The 18,757-nt window shown below is 38.4% G+C and overlaps 1 protein-coding gene across 3 annotated transcripts in view; it reads left to right on the forward strand.

Annotated features, from left to right (window-relative positions):
* Positions 1–18,757, forward strand: part of CDC14A (cell division cycle 14A) — a 159,254-nt gene that overhangs the window by 13,242 nt on the left and 127,255 nt on the right. For all 3 annotated transcript variants that reach the window (XM_046645730.1, XM_046645728.1, XM_046645727.1), the window contains exons 3-4: positions 5,739–5,814; positions 18,349–18,441. In XM_046645730.1, the coding sequence (XP_046501686.1) occupies positions 5,739–5,814; positions 18,349–18,441 (169 nt within the window). The remainder of the gene's footprint in view (positions 1–5,738; positions 5,815–18,348; positions 18,442–18,757) is intronic.

Here is an 18,757-nt window from a genome sequence, read left to right on the forward strand (position 1 = left end):
CTGTGACCGATGTGGGGCTGGGAAGCTTCTTAGGTGTGCAGCCTCTATTCCCTAGGAAGTCGACATCAGTGTGACTGGTTTGTTATGCTCTAAGGGCTTGAGCAAAAACTCAGCCTTAGAGTTTGGTCTTAGATTTGCTGAGTAGTTGAGGCCTTTTTGGAATTTGATCGTTATCAATTTCAGCCATGTACAGGAACTTTATCATCTGACCGGAGGGGTGCTGATAGCATTCCAGTGCTAGGGAAAACCTTAGATGGTGTGCGCAGCCTAGAGGGCTGTACTGATTAATTTCACCAAAATTTTGCACACACTCACACAAGCACACATGATCTCCCCGTGCTTTGGGGGATACTGCTATCTTAGCATTTAGCACAATGTAATAATATGTTTACTTGTCTTCTTAGTAGGTGGTGAGCTCCTGGTGGCTAGGGACTGGTGGTAGCAGGTTTCAGTAAATATTTGAGTGAGTGAGTGAATGAACAGACAGAAGTGTCAGCAGTGCTGATAAAAAATTGAAGAGTGGCATGCCTTATAATGAACTTAGAGGATCTTTTCATCCTATTTTTTTTGTATTGTCAACACTCTTTGATTTATATGCTAACTTGTAGTGCCTTGCTCAGCATAGATGGTCATAAATTTTGTTGAAGGAGTTAGTATTGCTTGGACTGTAGCTTATTTTTTGCTGAGGAGTTGAACATTTTCAAAGAAAACTTCTGATATGTAGAATAAGGTACAACAGTGCCTTAAACAATGATTCCTTTGGGAATGGCCCCACTTAAATTAGAGTATGTTAGAAAAACCAAACACAAAATGATGATACATCATAAACTTCATAAATCTTGTGAGAAGAGTTAGACATGTTGGGTATAACAAAGACTTCTAGGCCCGACTTCTATTCCCCTTCGAATCTGTAGGACCAGTACTGTGGGTAGTGGATGACCCCGTGGGTAGTCGGTGGCCCTGGTAAATGTTTGCTCTGATCCTTGGGCTCCCATTTCTTTGTCCTCGTCAGAAGCAGATGACTCTCTCTTCCCTCCCCTCCGCACTTGCAGACTCCAGTTCTATTCTTTCCTGTCAAAACAGGAAAGAATTTGATTTTAGCTATTTACACTTACTGAATAAGAGACAGATTGACTGATTTTCACTTAATAATTTATGAGTTTCATTCTAGTTATTAACCCATAATTTGCCAACCTCACAAGGGGGAATTTACAAATAGATAAGGGAGATTTATTCACTTGTTTGCTCATTCATTCATTTGGAGGGGGAGCTCAGGGTACTCTGAAATAATAAAATAATATATCCATGGGTTTCCCTGCCCAAATGAGACCACATTTCCCTTTACTCCCCCACCCAAGACACACTGGGGGCCCTTGCCTGGCTGTGCCTCTGGAGGCCTCTTCCAGGGAGTTGCCAGAGTGGGGAAGACGCTCTCCAGGCTCATTCACTTCAGGCTTTGGGGCCGAGTCAGCCTTCCGGTGTCTTTACTGTGTCTCTGTAAGGCTTATCTCTAACATTTCTCCTTCCCTTTTCACTGTCCCCAGGTTGACGACAATCCATTTCTCCTCTTCTACCGTAAGCCCAATTCTTCCATTCTCCTGCCTCGGCTCCAAGTTACCCGAGTACCTATTTTATACTTTCTAGCACATCTGACTTATCTCAATTGATTTTTTTTTTTTTTTAAAGATTTTATTTTTTCCTTTTTCTCCCCAAAGCCCCCCGGTACATAGCTGTGTATTCTTCGTTGTGGGTCCTTCTAGTTGTGGCATGTGGGACGCTGCCTCAGCGTGGTCTGACGAGCAGTGCCATGTCCGCGCCCAGGATTCGAACCGACGAAACACTGGGCCGCCTGCAGCAGAGCGCGCAAACTTAACCACTCGGCCACGGGGCCAGCCCCTCAATTGATTTTTTCTTTCAATATTTCTTTCTAGTGAATGGTCTGGCTAATAAATGTGTTTGCGTTTGCCCCCACCTCTGATGAGGAAGAGTCTTGCAAAGAAGCATGTTGTTGGAAGGTGTCTTCTTCATTTGTGGCATTTTATTATACCAAAATGAGTGGTAACCCAGCATGATGTGAGCAGCTATGACCATTTTTTTTTCAGTGATCTTGACATTTTCAGAAATGTGTTTAGCTGGTTAGAAAACTATATATAGTTGTCAAACTATTTTATTATAAATACATATGAATATTCTTAGAACTGTAAGAAGTGTAAGGATATATAAAATGACCTTAAGATAGAGTTTGTTGGCTCTATATTTGTCTGTGACAATTCTGACTTTTGAAGACCTGTTCTGAATTGCTCTTGGCTGTGCAAAATTTTGGACTGAATTTCTTAGAACGCGTCTCTCCTTTTGTAGGATGTAAAAAGCTAGCCCATTAAGCTTCGAGATATGGTGAGGTGGGAAACCCTCTGGGTTGGAGTGCTTCTTTTTCTTCTGCCCTTAACCTGGGGCCATGGCGCAAGGTAGAGGTGTACCTTCTTCATGGTAGCTATGCCATGTTCTTAGAGAAACCTGTCTCTTTGAGGGACAATAAAGCAGAGTGGGGACTAGATCCTCTTCTATTTTTTTGTCCTCCTGTGTTCTATGTCACAAACTGGCTTTTTGGAAATATGACTCCCTTGAACAAAACGGAACAAAAATTACCAGGGCCTAATCTCACTGTTGGGAAATATGTGGGCTCCTGAAGGGGAAGGCCATGGTCTTTAAACATTTTATCTATATCTCATGCCAATGGTCCTTGGCAGTTTCTCTACTGTTTTATGGTTATTTTTGTTCTTATTTTATTTTTTTATCTTGATCAGTGTTGTTCATCAGCACAGAACATTTTCTGCCTTGCTAGAAATTTTCTGTATTTGCATTGTGAAATTTGGTAGCCATTAGCCACATGTGGCTTTGGAAGGCTTGAAATGTTCAAAAGGAGAGGCCTGACTTTTAATTTACTTAACTTTAATTAATTTAAATTTAAATAGCCACATGTGGCTAGTGGCTACCGTGTTGGAGAGTGCAGATCAACTTAAGGACGAGGTCTGTATTTGATTTACTTTTTCCCGTGTCTTTAGAGTACACCAGTTTATTTTCCTGGTGTTTGGTGAAACAGATGTGTTTGTTTGCCATGTTGCTTCCAAAAGTGCCCATGGCTAAGCTGACTGTATCGTTAGAAACTGTACAGCTTTGAGTTTGAAATTGAAGTTGGCTTGTAATGGTTAGTATGAAACTGGAATGATGTGACCTGAATTCTTTCTGCTTTCCAGAAATTTGTTGAAAGTGAGTTTAAAAAGCTGAAATAACCATAACTAAAAATTCCGGATTTACTTTAAAGTTCTAGGTGTCAGTATTCATGTTCAAGTAGGAAAACAACAAGGTATGTTGGTCAAGTGTTGCTTCCAATAACCCAAGGACAAGGAAATCTCTGTGATAGAAATAGGGCTGCCTTAATCAATGCCTAGGTGCTTATTTTATACTCTTTTTATTTTGTTTTTTTGAGTGGATTCCTCTTGACAGGTCTTGGACTTGTCAGTAATTAGGTGTTATAGGCATAGTTCATTTTGGATTCATGCATATTTTGTTTATACTTAGCACATAGCATCACACTGGGAACTTTAGAAATGAATCCAGAACTTTTATTTCAAATCATTGCAGGTTTCCTTTTTTGGCAACTCTGTGTTCTTACTCTTATGAAGCCTGTGTACAGCGACAGCTAATTTGGTGTTACCTGGAATAGAGGTTCCAAAATATTACCAACTTACTTACCTTAGGTAAAATACACTGGTTTAGTATTTTTTACTTAGGTGAGGCAAGTGGTTATTCGCAGATTCGATGTAGTGTAATAATATCTATGATAGTGTAATTTGGGTGGCAGAAAAAAATTAAATTAGTATTTCGAAATCAAGGTTTTTTGGGAAACTTGTTGATATTTAGTAAATTTATGGTCTAGGCTAAATTGAGCTTTAATGTTCATTATAAAGACTTATTTTTTGAAGTTTGATATTATGAGCAGGATATTTTTCTAAGCGTGTAAGGTATAAGATATAGTCCCTGAGTGGGAGGCTTACACTGTAGGTGGGCAGGTAGTATCTATGCTTGAAAAGGTATTCACAGGATGTGATATGTGTAGTGAGCCAAAAGAGTGTCTCAGATGGTAAGTTTTGGTAAGTTCACCCACAATTTGAGAGAAGGGTAGTTAGTGTTCCCTAAGGGTGATTGGAAAGACTTTATGGAGAAAGTAGGATTTGAACTGGGTTTTGAGGAAGCTAGAGGGTAGTAGAAAGAGAAAAGGAGGGCCCTGCAGGCAAGGAGACCAATGTGAGCAGAGGGCGGGATTCAGAATGTGCGTGGAGTATTTGGGAATAAGAAATGGACATGTTCTTTAGAATGAAGATTCCCTATGGGACCTATGAGGAGATAAAGTCAGCCTGGAAGCTAGAGGGGTGAAGTGTAGGGCTTTGATTGCTGGACCAAATTATTCTGAAGGAAGTAAGGAGCCATTAAACATTTTTGAATAGTGGAGGATATATGAGACGTGAGATTTTATGAAGATTAATTTCTCCAGTGGAAGACAGGGCAGAGGAGAGAGAGAATTTAAACACTAAAGATGTGGGAAGAAGAGGATCTGGACTTCTATTGCTAAAATAGGAATAGAAAAGGAAAGGGTGGCGGCTGGCCCAGTGGCAGAGTGGTTAAGTTCACATGCTCCACTTTGGTGGCCCTGGGTTTGTGGGTTCGGATCCTGGCCACGGACCTACACACTGCTCATCAAGCCATGTTGTGGTGGCATCCCACATACAAAAAAAATACAGGAAGATTGGCACAGATGTTGGCTCAGGGCCAGTCCTCCCCCCCAAAAAAAAGATTAAAAAAAAAGAAAAGGAAAGGATAACTTAGAGTAGTAGCTTATTTGATATATAAGAATTAAATTAATAATTACTTGTTGCCCTACTTTGAGTAGGAGGTTTCATGTTTGAGTGGCTGGGAGAAGCCGAATGTTTTTAGTCTGGAGGGCTGATTAGAAGGAAAGATGGGTGAGTTTTAGACCTTCTGAGTTCCACTGATGGAAGGACCTGTAGATGTGAAGTCTAGCGGGTAGTTGAGGATGGAAAAGATTGATGCTGGGTCTTGAGTTAGGAGCCATCTATTTTCCATAGGGTTATCACTTAAACTCGTGGCAGTGGATGATCTGCAGACTGATGACTGTATCCTGGAGAGGTACGGTGGGGAGAGACGGAGATGAGCCGGTGTGTCATATAATACAGAAAGTTCAGGGAGAGTGAAACTCAAAGAAAAGACGACTGGATTTAAGATACTTGACAACTGAGAGCAAGGTTTGGATGGAATAGTTGGAATTGGAACCCAGAGTACTTGAGCTTTATGATGCAAGTATACTTGGTGGTAAAGAAATAAAACCAGGAAGCATAGGCCACATACATTTTATGTTCATGTTGGTTCTTTCTTTGCCTGCTTTTTAATCCTTTTACTTAATGTCCTGGCAGGGGAATAAAAGGAGGTAGAACTCAAAACTGTCCAATTAGTTCCTTCTTAAGAGACTTGTTATGGTAACTGGATGGCATTAGTAGGGTGAAACCATTAGTTATTTGGATTACTAAGAATCAGTTATATACTGACCCTTATTCCTGAAGACAATTGAAATTTCATTCCAACTTTAATGAAAATAAAAATGAGCATTGATGTTACTGAAAATTAAATTTTTACTAAATACTACATTTTTTGAAAATCTTCAGTTTCTATGCAGATTTTGGACCTCTGAACTTGGCAATGGTGTACAGATACTGCTGTAAACTAAACAAGAAACTAAAAGTGAGTATTGTGGTGATGTTTACATTTTAGTATTAAAAATTTGAACTGTGAATTCTAACCAATGGGATTGCTGCACACACACCGTTTGGTCAGGTCATCTTGATCTTTGGAAATTTATGTGAGTAGTTCACCCAGCAGCTGAAATCGATCCATCTGATTACCCCATAAAGGGCATGTTAACCTCTTTCATTTTTCAGGATGAATTGAAATATGAGCTGAATGAAGTCATTGGAATAGTGATCCAAGAAAGAAAGCACAAATCCTTTCAGATCATCGTTAATGAGTGTATCGAATTCCCTCTTAGGATGATTTTTCTGAAACCTTCAGTTCTGCTTCTAGATAATGTCACCAGGCTTTGAAGGGGCTCAAAGCATTATTGCACAGCAGGAACTCTGGAACATAAGCTTTGTTTGTCTGCTCAACGTTGAAATTTTTGCATATTCTTGAATGTCATCTCTGTAGAGTTGACAAGTAAGGTTGACGAACTAGTAGTTACAGAGCATGGACTTTACTTGTGATGACAGAATTCAGGTTATATGTTCAGTATTCATGTATATTTTTGATTTTACTTATGGCTTTTTTTTTCTCTTAAGTTCTAAGCATAATTTGAGGAAAAGTGACATCTACTTCTAATTTTGGTAAACTTATTTCTATCGTATAGAAAGAAAAGTTATCTTTTTCTTCCACCTTTCTAAATGAGGATCTTAAATGTAATGTTTCTGTTTGGAAGGTGAAATACTACATAGCATGCTCTTACAGATAACCGCTAAAGTATACCCCAGGGTAGTTTATTCTTTCTGCTGGGTTACCGGTGTGACAGTACAGCACCTTGTACATATTAACTACTTAGTGATCGTCTTAAGATTTGATTGATTTTTATTGAATTTAGGAATACAAGTCTGTGGTGGAAAATTTCCCGTAGTATGTTGTGTATTTACGAATTCACAAATTTTTGCCATTGATCTCAAAATGCTAAATGCTCATGGAATGATACCAAAGAGGGATTTTTTTTTGTCAATAATCATATAACATAAAATCTGTTGCAATCAACTTTTTAAGGAATTAATTGTAAAATATTGTCTGACTTGAAAAGATGTATGTAAATTCCTTTAACTAAACCAGTCTACATTTTTTCAGAAAAGAAGCTACTACCTCTAGTTTAGAAAATAAAGTTGAAATTTTTGTTACCACCAAGGAAGCAAATAATATTCTAACAAGAATTTAGTATAAAAATATTAAATGGACTTTTAATGGAAGAATTAACAGAGAAAGAATAATTCATAAATAATTGAAGTTCATTTTTTCCTTTTGAGGACCTACGAATCTCTTTGCTTTCTTTGTTAGTCCTGTTAGTATGTAGTTGGTATGAACTGGGTATTATAATTAACAATTTGAGACCTGTCTACTATCTAGAGTGATTGAAGAGAAAGGATTCGTTATTAGGAAAACAAAATTTTTGGTCTGACTCAGTGTTGTACTTATAACAATTATATAAGTGTAGGTGGATTGAATTAAGACTAATTTTCTACCATATTCTATACTGAACAGTATGGGTAAGTATACACAAGGACTTATTTTGATTTGTTTTCATTTACGAAGCTTTCTTACAACACTGTGAAAGTTTAATAACATTCAGGTAGTCCTCTGGGTTCGTTTCAGTGGTGAGGTAATGTTGAATGCCTGGAATGACATTTTTGGCTTTCGTACAATCAGTGGGCATCCTGTTAGTTGCTGAAGGAATGAATTTTCAAGCTCAAAGGTTAAGAAGTCATGGGTTATCTCAATAAAGCATACCAAGTAGACTCTCTCTATTAGGAGAAAAAGACCAATTCAAAGCCGCCACTGCTGCAGCCTTGTGGAATCTCAGTTTCTTCAGCTATAAATAGGGATTATAGAGCTCTCACAGGGAGGTGGTTAGGATTATGTTAGAAAATATATGTAAAAGACCTTTGTAAATTTTAAAGTCCTAAACAGAAGAAAGTTACTAATGTAATTGACACCTGTGCATTCTGATGGGAAATACATTAAAGACAGTTCTTCAACAAAGGTTATGAACACATTTGCAGTCTCATAGCTGTCGTCTCCAGTATAATTTTAGGTATCTAAATGACCATTTAGTCCAGCCTCCTGATTTTATAGGTGCAGAAAGAGAGGCCTGGGAGAGGCAGGTGACTTGCCCAAGGCTGCGAGGTAAAGTCGGGGCTAACTTTCAGGGCTCTTGACTGCTTTCTTCATGCTCCTTCTTTCCACCTTCAGTGGTAGCTGCAGCCTCGGGTTTATAATCTTTCCATGCTCACTCACGGCATTGCCCTGACTGGCTTCACCTTGTTGTTCTGTAGTGGCCTTGAGCTCTTCTGCCTCTTTTGCTTAGTGACTGTTACTGCCACTCCGGCTGCTTTGCTTCTAGGAAACCAGACTTTGAATGTACCCTTCTTGTTACACCTCCCCCTCTTTTGTCTCTCTCACCCTCGTGTAATCTCCAGACCGTCTCTCTCCTTATTCTCTCAGTCCATCGGCTCCCTGCTGATGTCTCTTGTCTGCAGCCTGTGGCACTCATTTTGGTAAGATCGTTGGGCACCTTGCATCCATGCCTTTTGTCTTGCTTGCCTTGACAACTCTCACCCTTGCGTCTTCCCAGTGGGTGACTTCATGCACTCATTTACTGATCTACTGACGATTGCAGTGTCCCTGCCACTCCCAGCCTTGCACTTTACTCTGAACTACACCACTGCTCCACACGATTGCTTGTGGCGCCCAGTCTTACTGGAATGTCCTTCCTTCTGGTTTGATAACCCTGTTCTTTGAGCCCTTGGTTAGGCACCTCTGCTTCTAGTATGTCTCCTTGTCCTTCTGGACGGGGTTGGAGGTGCCTCCCTTGTTTTCCCATAGTTCTCTGTGCAGATCTCTGTTATTGATGAATTATAATTACCTGTTTGCATCTTTCTTTCTCAATAGACTATGAGCTTCTAGAGGATGGTGACGTGTGATATAATTTTGTGTCCCTAGTGTCCAGCACAGGGTCACCAAATATGCAGAAACTTCTGTTGACCTAATCATGATGCCCTTGACTTACAGGTTCTCTTTTATCTTTTTGCCTCTAGAAGTTTCAGAGTAGTCCACCCCCAGCATGTTCACATCCTCTCTACGCACAGATTTCTTCATTGTCTGCTGTCTCCCTTGGCCTTCTTTATTCTACTGAAACTGCTCTGGTGACATCTTAACACTGAATCGGAGGGTGTTTACTTTGTCTTCAAATTCCTTTACTTCTCTGAATAATTTGGCACTATTTTAACCAATAACAACTTCTTAGAATATTTCTCTTGTGGTTTCCTAATTCTTTTAGACATGTTTTATTTTCTACTTTGGAAATTTTTATTTCTTCCAAGAAAGCTTTTACGATTTTTCTCCTTTATTTCATACCTTAGGTAAATAGGTAATATTTTGCAGTACATTCTATTCTAAACCCAACTTTCTTATTTATTATATATCAAAAGGTATTTTTTCAAGTTGACGTTTTGAGGTGGTGATTTATTGCTGTTTTTCTCTGTGTCAGTATGCGTTCTATTCCCAATGGCCTTTGTCTTAATTCTGTTGATTAGAATGGAAAATTATTCATCAAACATCTGCTTAGGTTAAAAAACTAAAAGCAGAAACCACTGTCACTAACAAAAATCCTGTTTCTTATTTTAAACTATACTTTAAAAAGTGTAAGTACTAAGAGTTATGCAGTAGTAGTTTGTTGTTTGCTATTTCTGGTCAGTAGTTACCATAATGAGGGAGCAGTCAAAAGAAAGGAAGATTTATTGCAGTAAGAACAATTTGTAAACAGTGTATGTTGTTTAATATAAAATGTCATCAATGATTGATCGGCTTAACCAGGAATTATTAATCTGGTATTTCAAGAGATCCATAATCCCCTGAAATTAGATGTAAAATTGTGTGTATTTAAATTTGTTCCTGAGAGGATTCATAACTTTTTTTTTCATTTTCTTTAGATAGCATTGGTTTATAATATTATGTAAATTTCAAGTGTACATAATTATATTTTGACTTCTGTATAGACTACATCATGTTCACCACGAAAAACTAATTACCATCCATCACCATATACATGTGCCCTTTTGCCCCTTTTGCTTTGCCCCCCTCCGCCTTTCTTTCTTGTAACCATCAATCAAATCTCTGTGTCTGTGTGTTTATTTGTTGTTGTTTTTGTTTTTATCTTTCACATATGAGTGAAATCATATGGTATTTGGCTTTCTCGTCTGACTTATTTTACTTAGCATAGTACCCTCAAGGTCTATCCATGTTGTCACAAGTGGCTGACTTTCATCTTTTTTTATGGCTGAGTAGTATTCCATTGTTTATATATACTACTCCATCTTTATCCATTCATCCATTGATAGGCTCTTAGGTTGTTTCCAAGTCTTGACTATTGTGAATAATGCTGCAGTGAACACAGGGGTGTAAATACCTTTTTGAATTAGTGTTTTCATGTTCTTTGGATAAATATCCAGAAGTGGAATTGCTTGATCATATGGTAGTTCTATTCTTAATTTTTTTGAGGTCTCTTTATACTGTTTTGCATAGTGTCTGCATCAGTTTATATTCCTATCAGTAGTGTATGAGGGTTCCCTTTTCTCCACATCTTTGCCAACACTTGTTATTTCTTATCTTTTTAATTATAGCTATTCTGACAGACGTGAAGTGATATTTCATTATAGTTTTGATTTGCATTTCCCTAATATTTTCTATATCATAACTTTTTAACAGATTCTCAAAGGGATTCTTGGCACAGACAATGCCAAGAACACTGGGCTAGAATATTAAGTCTTCTAAGAGAGAAAGCCTTACTAAGAAAAGACAAAGTAGTAGTATTTTAGAAAACAAAATTCAAATTACTCAGTTACTTCAAAATTACTCAGTTAAGAAAATCTTTCAGTTATTGATTCAATAATCTGAAAGTTTTATAAAGATAATATGATTGAACCAGCTTTTCCTAAAATAGTCAATACAGATTTGCCTTTTTCTCAGGGAAAAATAAAACCCCAGCCTGGGGCAAAAATATCTAAGAGCATCACTGACAAAAGGGGACATTTTCAAAGGCAGTGTTTTTTTTTTAATACCTGCTCCTATGAATCAACAGGACAATTATAGTAATCTTGAGGATGATTTTAAAAAGGTTTGAAAGAATATTGACAGAAGTGTAATTTTAAATGTACCCAACATCCCACATAGCCCTTTCAGGTAAAAGTAGAAGGGAGGTGGGTGCGGTGAAATGGACGATTGTATTATAGCACTGAAGGTACCTGGCAGGTGGTGGGGCTTGGGGAATGTCCTTGTTGCTGGACGAATCAGTGCAGTAATCCTATCTGGTAACCAGGCACCTGCCATGGTGTCAGGTGGTTGTACACAAGAACTCTTTTGATATAATGATCAGACCACCCTCCTATTATAACTACAAAAACATGTCAAAGATTTCTTCATGAGGTTATCTTCTGTTTCAGGTTCATGGGCTTTGGGAGGAAAAAAGCAAGCTACCCTCTGGACGCAGTTCATGTAGTTTAAAGCGGTCTCCAGGGTTCGAAAGCAGTGTTAATTCCCCTGGGAGTGAGCATACCTAGTTCACAAGGCACGGAGCCCTTATCCCCATTCAGAAATCCTCAGGCAAGAAGAACCCCTTTTACAGAGAATCCCCAAATGCCTTCAACTCGATTATCAGCACGATCAAGTAATCTTTATAAGCAACTTTTCTCTGACATTTTTGACTTCTCCTTTAATCAAATGTGTCATTTCATTAATGAAACATAATGGGTTTGAAACGAAGTAGACCATACAGAGACACCTTTTTCTTTTTAAAGAAACTATTCAATCTATTTTATTTTAGCTGTAAATAAATCATAAACCATATTTTGTTTTGTACAGCCAAAGAAAATTTTCAAGAATATCCCTTTCCTGGGAAAGTTGGAGGTAAAACATGTAGAGGTCATGGCTGCTCTCAGGAAGACCTGTTCATTTTATCGCTTTTGCAATGAGATGACTACCAATTGCTATGGAGACGCTGATTGCTGCGGCCATTACTGGGCTAGCCTAGTCACCTGTAAGAGAATGATGCCTTGGTCACCATGGTCCCTGTGCTGTAATCTACTTAATCTGGCCACCATCACTGGCAGAGCTTGCTTGTTTAGGAAAATGCATGGGCTCTATTTTTTATTAGAGAGCATATTATCCCGCCTATACTAATGTCTTCCTTAGCTCCATCAGGCTGATTCACACAGCTTCATTAAACACGGTGTTCTAAACAAATGACTTGAGGATTTTATTTTTAAGCATGGCAAACAACTTTACTGAAAGGCTGCTTAAAGATCTGTTTCTTTAAATTGGCCATTAATTCTTTTGTTTTTGTTTTTTTGGCTTTGAGCTTAATTGCATCACCTTTTGTTTTTGAATAGTTAGGTAGTTGGTGCTCTCCTGATTTAAGCCGAACAAGTGCAAGATTTGTGTATGTCATCATAATCCAAGGATAGCCTGGGCCATTTGTGATCTGTGTAGCGTTTCATCATTTTCTCTCTCCGAGTTGCTGTGACTTGTTCTCACAAGGAGTGATCCCACTAGAATGCAACCTGTCACATAGCTTGTCTTTCCAAGGTAGAAAATGTCTGTTTGAGGTCAATACCCTCATCTTAATTTATATTGTTCTATCGCAGCAGTCCTGTACTTTGGTTTACAAGTACCATTAAACATTTATATGCTATATTACACACTTGTCATGATTTACATTAAGAGTGGTGAAACTTTGACTTTCACTCAGGTAAGCAATACAGGTCTGGAAATCTCTATAGGTTTGATTATGTTAATTGATAGAAATTCAATACTAAATCCCATTTTTTTATCTACTGTTTTTTATCTCATTAAATGAAACAGTTACTGTACCTGTAATTAAGATCATTCCATTGCTCCTTGCTGTGCTGTGAATGCATCTCTAGGTAGTTACTCTCTTCTGTTTGTAATAAGCCTTGGCCAATATTTTCCCCTTGTTTAGCATCAAATATTCATTAGGTTGTGACCGCTTATGAGCCATGAGACTGGGGTTCTGCTCCCCTCATTACCACATTGCTCAGCACTGTGCTTGATGCTCAGCAGCTGCTCAGTTCATGCTGCTAGAACCAACCAGAACTTTCTTCGGCCACAGTATCCCATCACCCAGATTCAGCCAACTGGTTGCCTTTGGGCAGCATTCAGTCCACAGACATCTTGGTTTAGGCATGAATGCTGTTTAAAATTTTTGAATTCGTGGTCAAAAATCTGCAATTTATGAAAATTTCCCTTATATTCTGGATTTCTGGCTTCTTTCAAATATTGCAGTATCTGGTTATGGGCCCAGATTCCTGCATGGGAACAGCAGGTTGGAGCCAGGTCTGCTTTGGATGGGGCACGCTTTTCTAGTTTGCCAACTGACCCACTTCAAGTTCTTGGCCCTCGAGGGCATCCGAGTGGACCCTCTGTGATAACATCCTTTAAGGCAGCTTAGTTACTGAAGCATTGAAGGAACTTGTTCCTAAGGTGTTTTTGCCTGGAATGCAAGAATTTACAAATTATGATAAAGTTTTCTGAGGGATCTGGGGAAATGTGTTTTTTATACCATGCTTTTAAAAGGCATATGGCAGATTTGGAGTTTCTGAAAGAATTTAAATGTCTTTTGAGGCTGGTTGACCAGATGGACAGTGTTTAGGATCCATACAGAACATTTCCAGGGGTGTGACCAGTCACGTTTTCAGGCAGCTCTTCAAAATTTAGCAGTATCTTAGAGTAGTGGATTTCAATGTGTGGTCCCTGCACCAGCAGCATCAGCATTACCAGGGAACTGGTTAGAAATGCAGATTCTCAGGCCCTGCTCCACCAAATCAGAAAACTCTGGGGGTGAGGCCCAGCAATCTGTATTTCAGTAAGCCCTCCAGGTGACGGACCAGTCTGTTAAGAGGATGAAGTATAACAATAATGTAATAATAACATATAATTTAGATTGATGTTTAGTTTGTTTTTTATTTCTGAAAAGTTTGAATAATATTGAACAATGCAGCCTGAGACTTATTTAAAATTTCAACCATGAAACTTGATACGGCCTTATAATTGAGATTTACACAAATTTTCAAGCTCAGTGAGAGTGTTCTGGATTTCTCCCATCTACCACAATTGCTGAGAGAACTCAGCTCTCTGTGATCTGACCCAGGAGATCTTGGCCAACAGGCCCTCTCTGGCTCCTGGATTATGTTCTTTTGGTAAAAAAGAGACACATTATGCTCATTATATTTCAGGCTTGCCCAGGACCTCTGGTTTGGGAGTCACTCTGTGTCTAGTCAGATCCCTCTGGCACTGTTCCTTTTGCTTTGAGAAATGTTGGAATGTAGCAAATGACCAATAAATGTTAGCTGTTGTTGTTGTTGCTGTTGTTATAGGGGCTGGCTGTGTCCACTTAGGTTAAGAAGATTCAGAAGGCTGTACACTCGAGTTTCCAAGTAGAAATCTAAAATATAGTAGCTGCAGGTTATAATTTGTAATGTGTCATGGGCAGCCTTGCTGCAGAGCAGGCAAATGGTCCAGAGATCTCAGTATTCTTTCTGTGACATCCTCCCCTTTATAGTTAAGACTGTATTCATTTCCTTTACCAATTTCTGACTTGACTTTGCTATTGTACAGTGTTTTTGTAACCTTTAAGCTTCTCATGTAAAGCAAAAAGAATCTATAAGAGATCAGACAGTTCACTGACAGCCAGAGGAGATGGCATGACCTTGCAGGTGCTCTCCTTTGAGGGGCCTGGTCAGCCTACCAGACCACAGAGGAGACAGGTCAGAGTAAGAAAGAGGCAGCTGTCCAGTTCGGAGGCATGAACTTCTCCTGGTATTAGGGCAGGATCTAAGAAAGTATCTACTAGGCTTATTCATAAAATAGAGTCCTATTGTCTGCAGATGGCCTTTCTCTCCCAGCATGCTAACGTTCTTCCATGAAAGATCTGGAAGGATGAACCAAATGTTCCTGTAAAGAACTTTAGTCATCAGTGTCTCTAATGGATAGTATTGTTTCTTCTAGATTGCTTTGATATGTAATAGATAGTTTTTTTTTTTTTGAAGAGAGGGACGTGTTTAATATTTGAAAGAATAAAACATTAAACAGTTTGTATATAACAACCCAATCATATAGAGCATCAACTAAGGCAAAATGTTTTGCTGTCCCTGAGTTTTTTTTTCAGTGCCAGAATATCTCCTCTGTTGAGCAGCATTGTGATACTGGGGCAGGGTGACCCGTAAGAGGCAGGCCTGGCTGTGGCAAGGAGGGAGATTAGGACAAGGCCAGTAGTCCATAAGATTTTTCTCTCTTATCATTCACTTTGAATTAGTTTTGATTCGTTGAGTGAGAACTCAGCTCCCTGTGATCTGACCTAGGAGACAGGGGCCACACTTCACTAAGCAGAAGGTCATTTCTTGACTGTAGTGCTTTTGAGACTTAACTGAGAAAAACGCTTAAAGTCCAAAAACATCTAAGTAAGCTAAATGCTAGGAGCTTTAAAAATTTTCCTAAAAATCAAGTAGAAAACTCTCATTTAAAAAAGTCAGTTATTGTAATATACAGCATGGTAACTATAGTTAATAAAACTGTATTGTATATTTGAAAGTTGGTAAGAGAAATTGTAAAAGCTCTCATCAGAAGAAAAAAGTTTTCTAACTATGTCTGATGATGGATGTTAAAAAAACAAAAAGTCGGTTATGTTTCCATCCTGTAGGCCATTTCCAACAGGAGGTGTTTTAAAATGGTTAAAATTTCTAGGTGAATTTTGTGAAGAATATTCTTTATCTGAAATAATTTCTGAAAGCTTGTAAAATTCTTCTGAAGTCCTTAAAATTTTAATTTGTATTATATTTACTTAAAAAACTTGTAGATATACAGTGAAAAAAATTTTCTTTCAGAATTCTGTCCTCCAGCTTCATGATTCCCGTTCTGTTCTCTGCATTCCATATACTTTAGAATAAGAGAGAGAAAAACAAAAAACAAGTGAAGACAGGGCCAGACCCGGTGGCCTGGTGGTTAAGTTTGGTGCACTCCACTTCAGCGGCCTGGGTTCGGTTCCCAGGAACAGACTTACACACCCGTCATCGGTGGCCACACTGTAATGGCAGCTTACATACAAAATTGAGGAAGATTGGCAATAGATATTAGCTCAGGGTGGATCTTCCTCAGCAAAAACAAAAAAAACCCCAAGCAAACACAAGAAGTTCAAAAACAAACACACAGAAAAGACCATTGGTGATGAAAGAACACCAATATGTGTTTGTCACTTTTGGCAAGTGATTTGTAAAATAAGTTTAATTCCACACTATTAAATTATAACAAGAGTTGGTTATGAAACCTAAATTCTTAGTAGAAAAGAGCATCAAAACAGATAATCCGAACTTCAAGGTAGATTGTTGATATGTTCTTCCCCATAGGTGTTTTAGGGAACCAGGAAGTGTAAAGAGTGAGAGGCTGGGAGCAAGAAGAGCTGAGTCCTTTTTCTATCTTTTTTTTTTTTGAGGAAGATTAGCCGTGAGCTAAGTACCGCCAGTCCTCCTCTTTTCGCTGAGGAAGACTGGCCTTGAGCTAACATCTATGCCCATCTTCCTCTACTTTCTATGTGGGACGCCTACCATAGCATGGTGTGCCAAGCGGTGCCATGTCCGCACCTGGGATCCAAACCAGTGAATCCTGGCCCTCCAAGAAGCGGAACGTGCAAACTTAACCGCTGCGCCACCGGGCCAGCCCCGAGCTGAGTCCTTATGTTCAGTCAAACGCAGGTTTATGGGGGCCTGGCCTGTGTAAGGTGGGCTTTAGATGTTTGGGATTCAGAGACCATAAAAGTTGCTTAGGTCTTAAGAACCTTGACTCTGTTTTCAGTAAATCAAACATAACTTATTGGTGGAGAACAGTAAGTGGCAAACACAAACAAATATTATAAAACGGAAGAGGAAATGGCCAGGCAGACAATAGTTCCAAATTGAGAAAGCAAGTAGACAAGTGTCAGCACCATTGACAGTGACCTTGAAGCTTTAGATAACTTCAGTGTATTAACTTGATTAAGCTGAATTGAATAAAATATTATACATTTTTGTTGTTTATTTCATAGGCGTATTTTAGTCAGCCTGTGAGGAAATAAGGACTTTGGTAATGAGGCCCTCTATGTAGCAAACACTTATTTTTCAAAGTTCAATGAAGAAGGGCAATGCCATTTTCAGAGCTTGTGATTCTTTGTCATCGAAGAATTGCCTGGCCTGGCTGGGAGGGTCTCCGGGCTCGGGCTCGGTGCAGGGATACGTACGCACAGCTACGTTCTCTGTGGTTGCATGTTAAAGCCAGAATGTTGCAGTTTCATCTTAGCATAGACTTCAGTTGGAAGAGTTTCTTTTCCTTGTAGAAAATATCAGAGAAAGAAGGTATGTAGTTGAACTCTGTTGACATTTTTACAGGGGCTCTAAAAGTCGAGACTCTGTGAGCTGTGGTCAATGTGTGAGGTATAAAAAGCTGCTATTTTATAGTTGGTATGAATTTATAGACAGATGTTTAAATGTGCTTATGTGCCTGTATCTTGAAAACCATTTGTCAAAATACTATAACTATTTTGAAATATGAGAAAATTGAGCAGATTTCATTGAGCTGTATCTGTGTTCTCATTGTTTTATATTTATTTGTATTTTGATTAATAATTTGATTTCATTTTAACAGATCTTTTTATTTGTACACTTCTTTTCATGTTTAGCATGTATTCAACATATCATGTTGCTTATTTTGGATTTAGCTGAATACTTGAGCATGCAGCATATTGCCTGGCATATAGCAGGTGCTTAATAACTGTTTGAATCCATGAATGTTGTATTAAGATGTTTGCTGATATAATCCTTTTGATAGTTTAGCTTTTCCCATTAACCATTTATTTTCAGATAATTAAAAAGAGATCACTATAGAATATTCTAGAAAGAAAATGTTAATATTGCTGCTCTGGTTAATATATTAATAATTTATATATATTGTATTATAATTTAGCTAATATATTTAAAAACTTTAGAGAGGAAAATAGACTGGTTGACACATTTAAAAACAAACTATAAAATGAGAAGTCTAGATAACTTTTCTGGGAGTGGGGATGGTATGTAAGGAATGAAAAAGGGTGAATAGATTTGACTTATAAGATGAAAAGTAAATCTTCAAAAATGGCTCCTGCTACTAGAGATGCCAATAATTTAAGCATTTCCCACTGTATCAGTCTCCTTTCTTGGAGGAAAACATATTTGTTTCATCGTCAATTCTTACATCCTGATTGGGCTGGAAAAAATCTGAGCTAGTGACCCTCCACCCTCCAAATGCTCATGTCCAAATGTCATAGAAATTAAAGTTGAAAGTTTTTAAATTTAACTGATTGTGACATTTCTTTGGAAGAGATGATGTTTATCTTCTGTACATTTCAACATTGTCTCTGTGGTTACGCTTACTGTTTCTACTCCTTCTTTCTAGTCATACAGTTTATCAAGAAAGAAAATAGTGCACTACACCTGTTTTGATCAACGGAAAAGAGCCAATGCAGCATTTTTGATAGGTGCTTATGCTGTAAGTACTTTTTTCATGATTTTTTTTATAATCAAGCCGGTGGAGTGCTAACACTGTCAGATAAAACCTGGGCCACTTTTTCAGTGGAACTGGGAGATGCGAAGATGATTAGCAGCTTGGGAAATGATGTGGAATAGAAAGTGTGGACTAGCGTCGATGGGCTTTTTTCTCTGGACTTTATTTACTCGAGGCTAATGAGAGAATCTCGAACTGCAATGTGTGGCTTGGATTCCACAGTCGTATAGATGTTTTAATAAAAAGAATACCCAGAAAAGATATTTCCAGGAAAAAAAATTATATATAATGGGAGATTTTT

This window comes from Equus quagga, chromosome 18 (genome assembly GCF_021613505.1).
Source record: "Equus quagga isolate Etosha38 chromosome 18, UCLA_HA_Equagga_1.0, whole genome shotgun sequence".
In the NCBI taxonomy this organism is placed as follows: domain Eukaryota; kingdom Metazoa; phylum Chordata; class Mammalia; order Perissodactyla; family Equidae; genus Equus; species Equus quagga.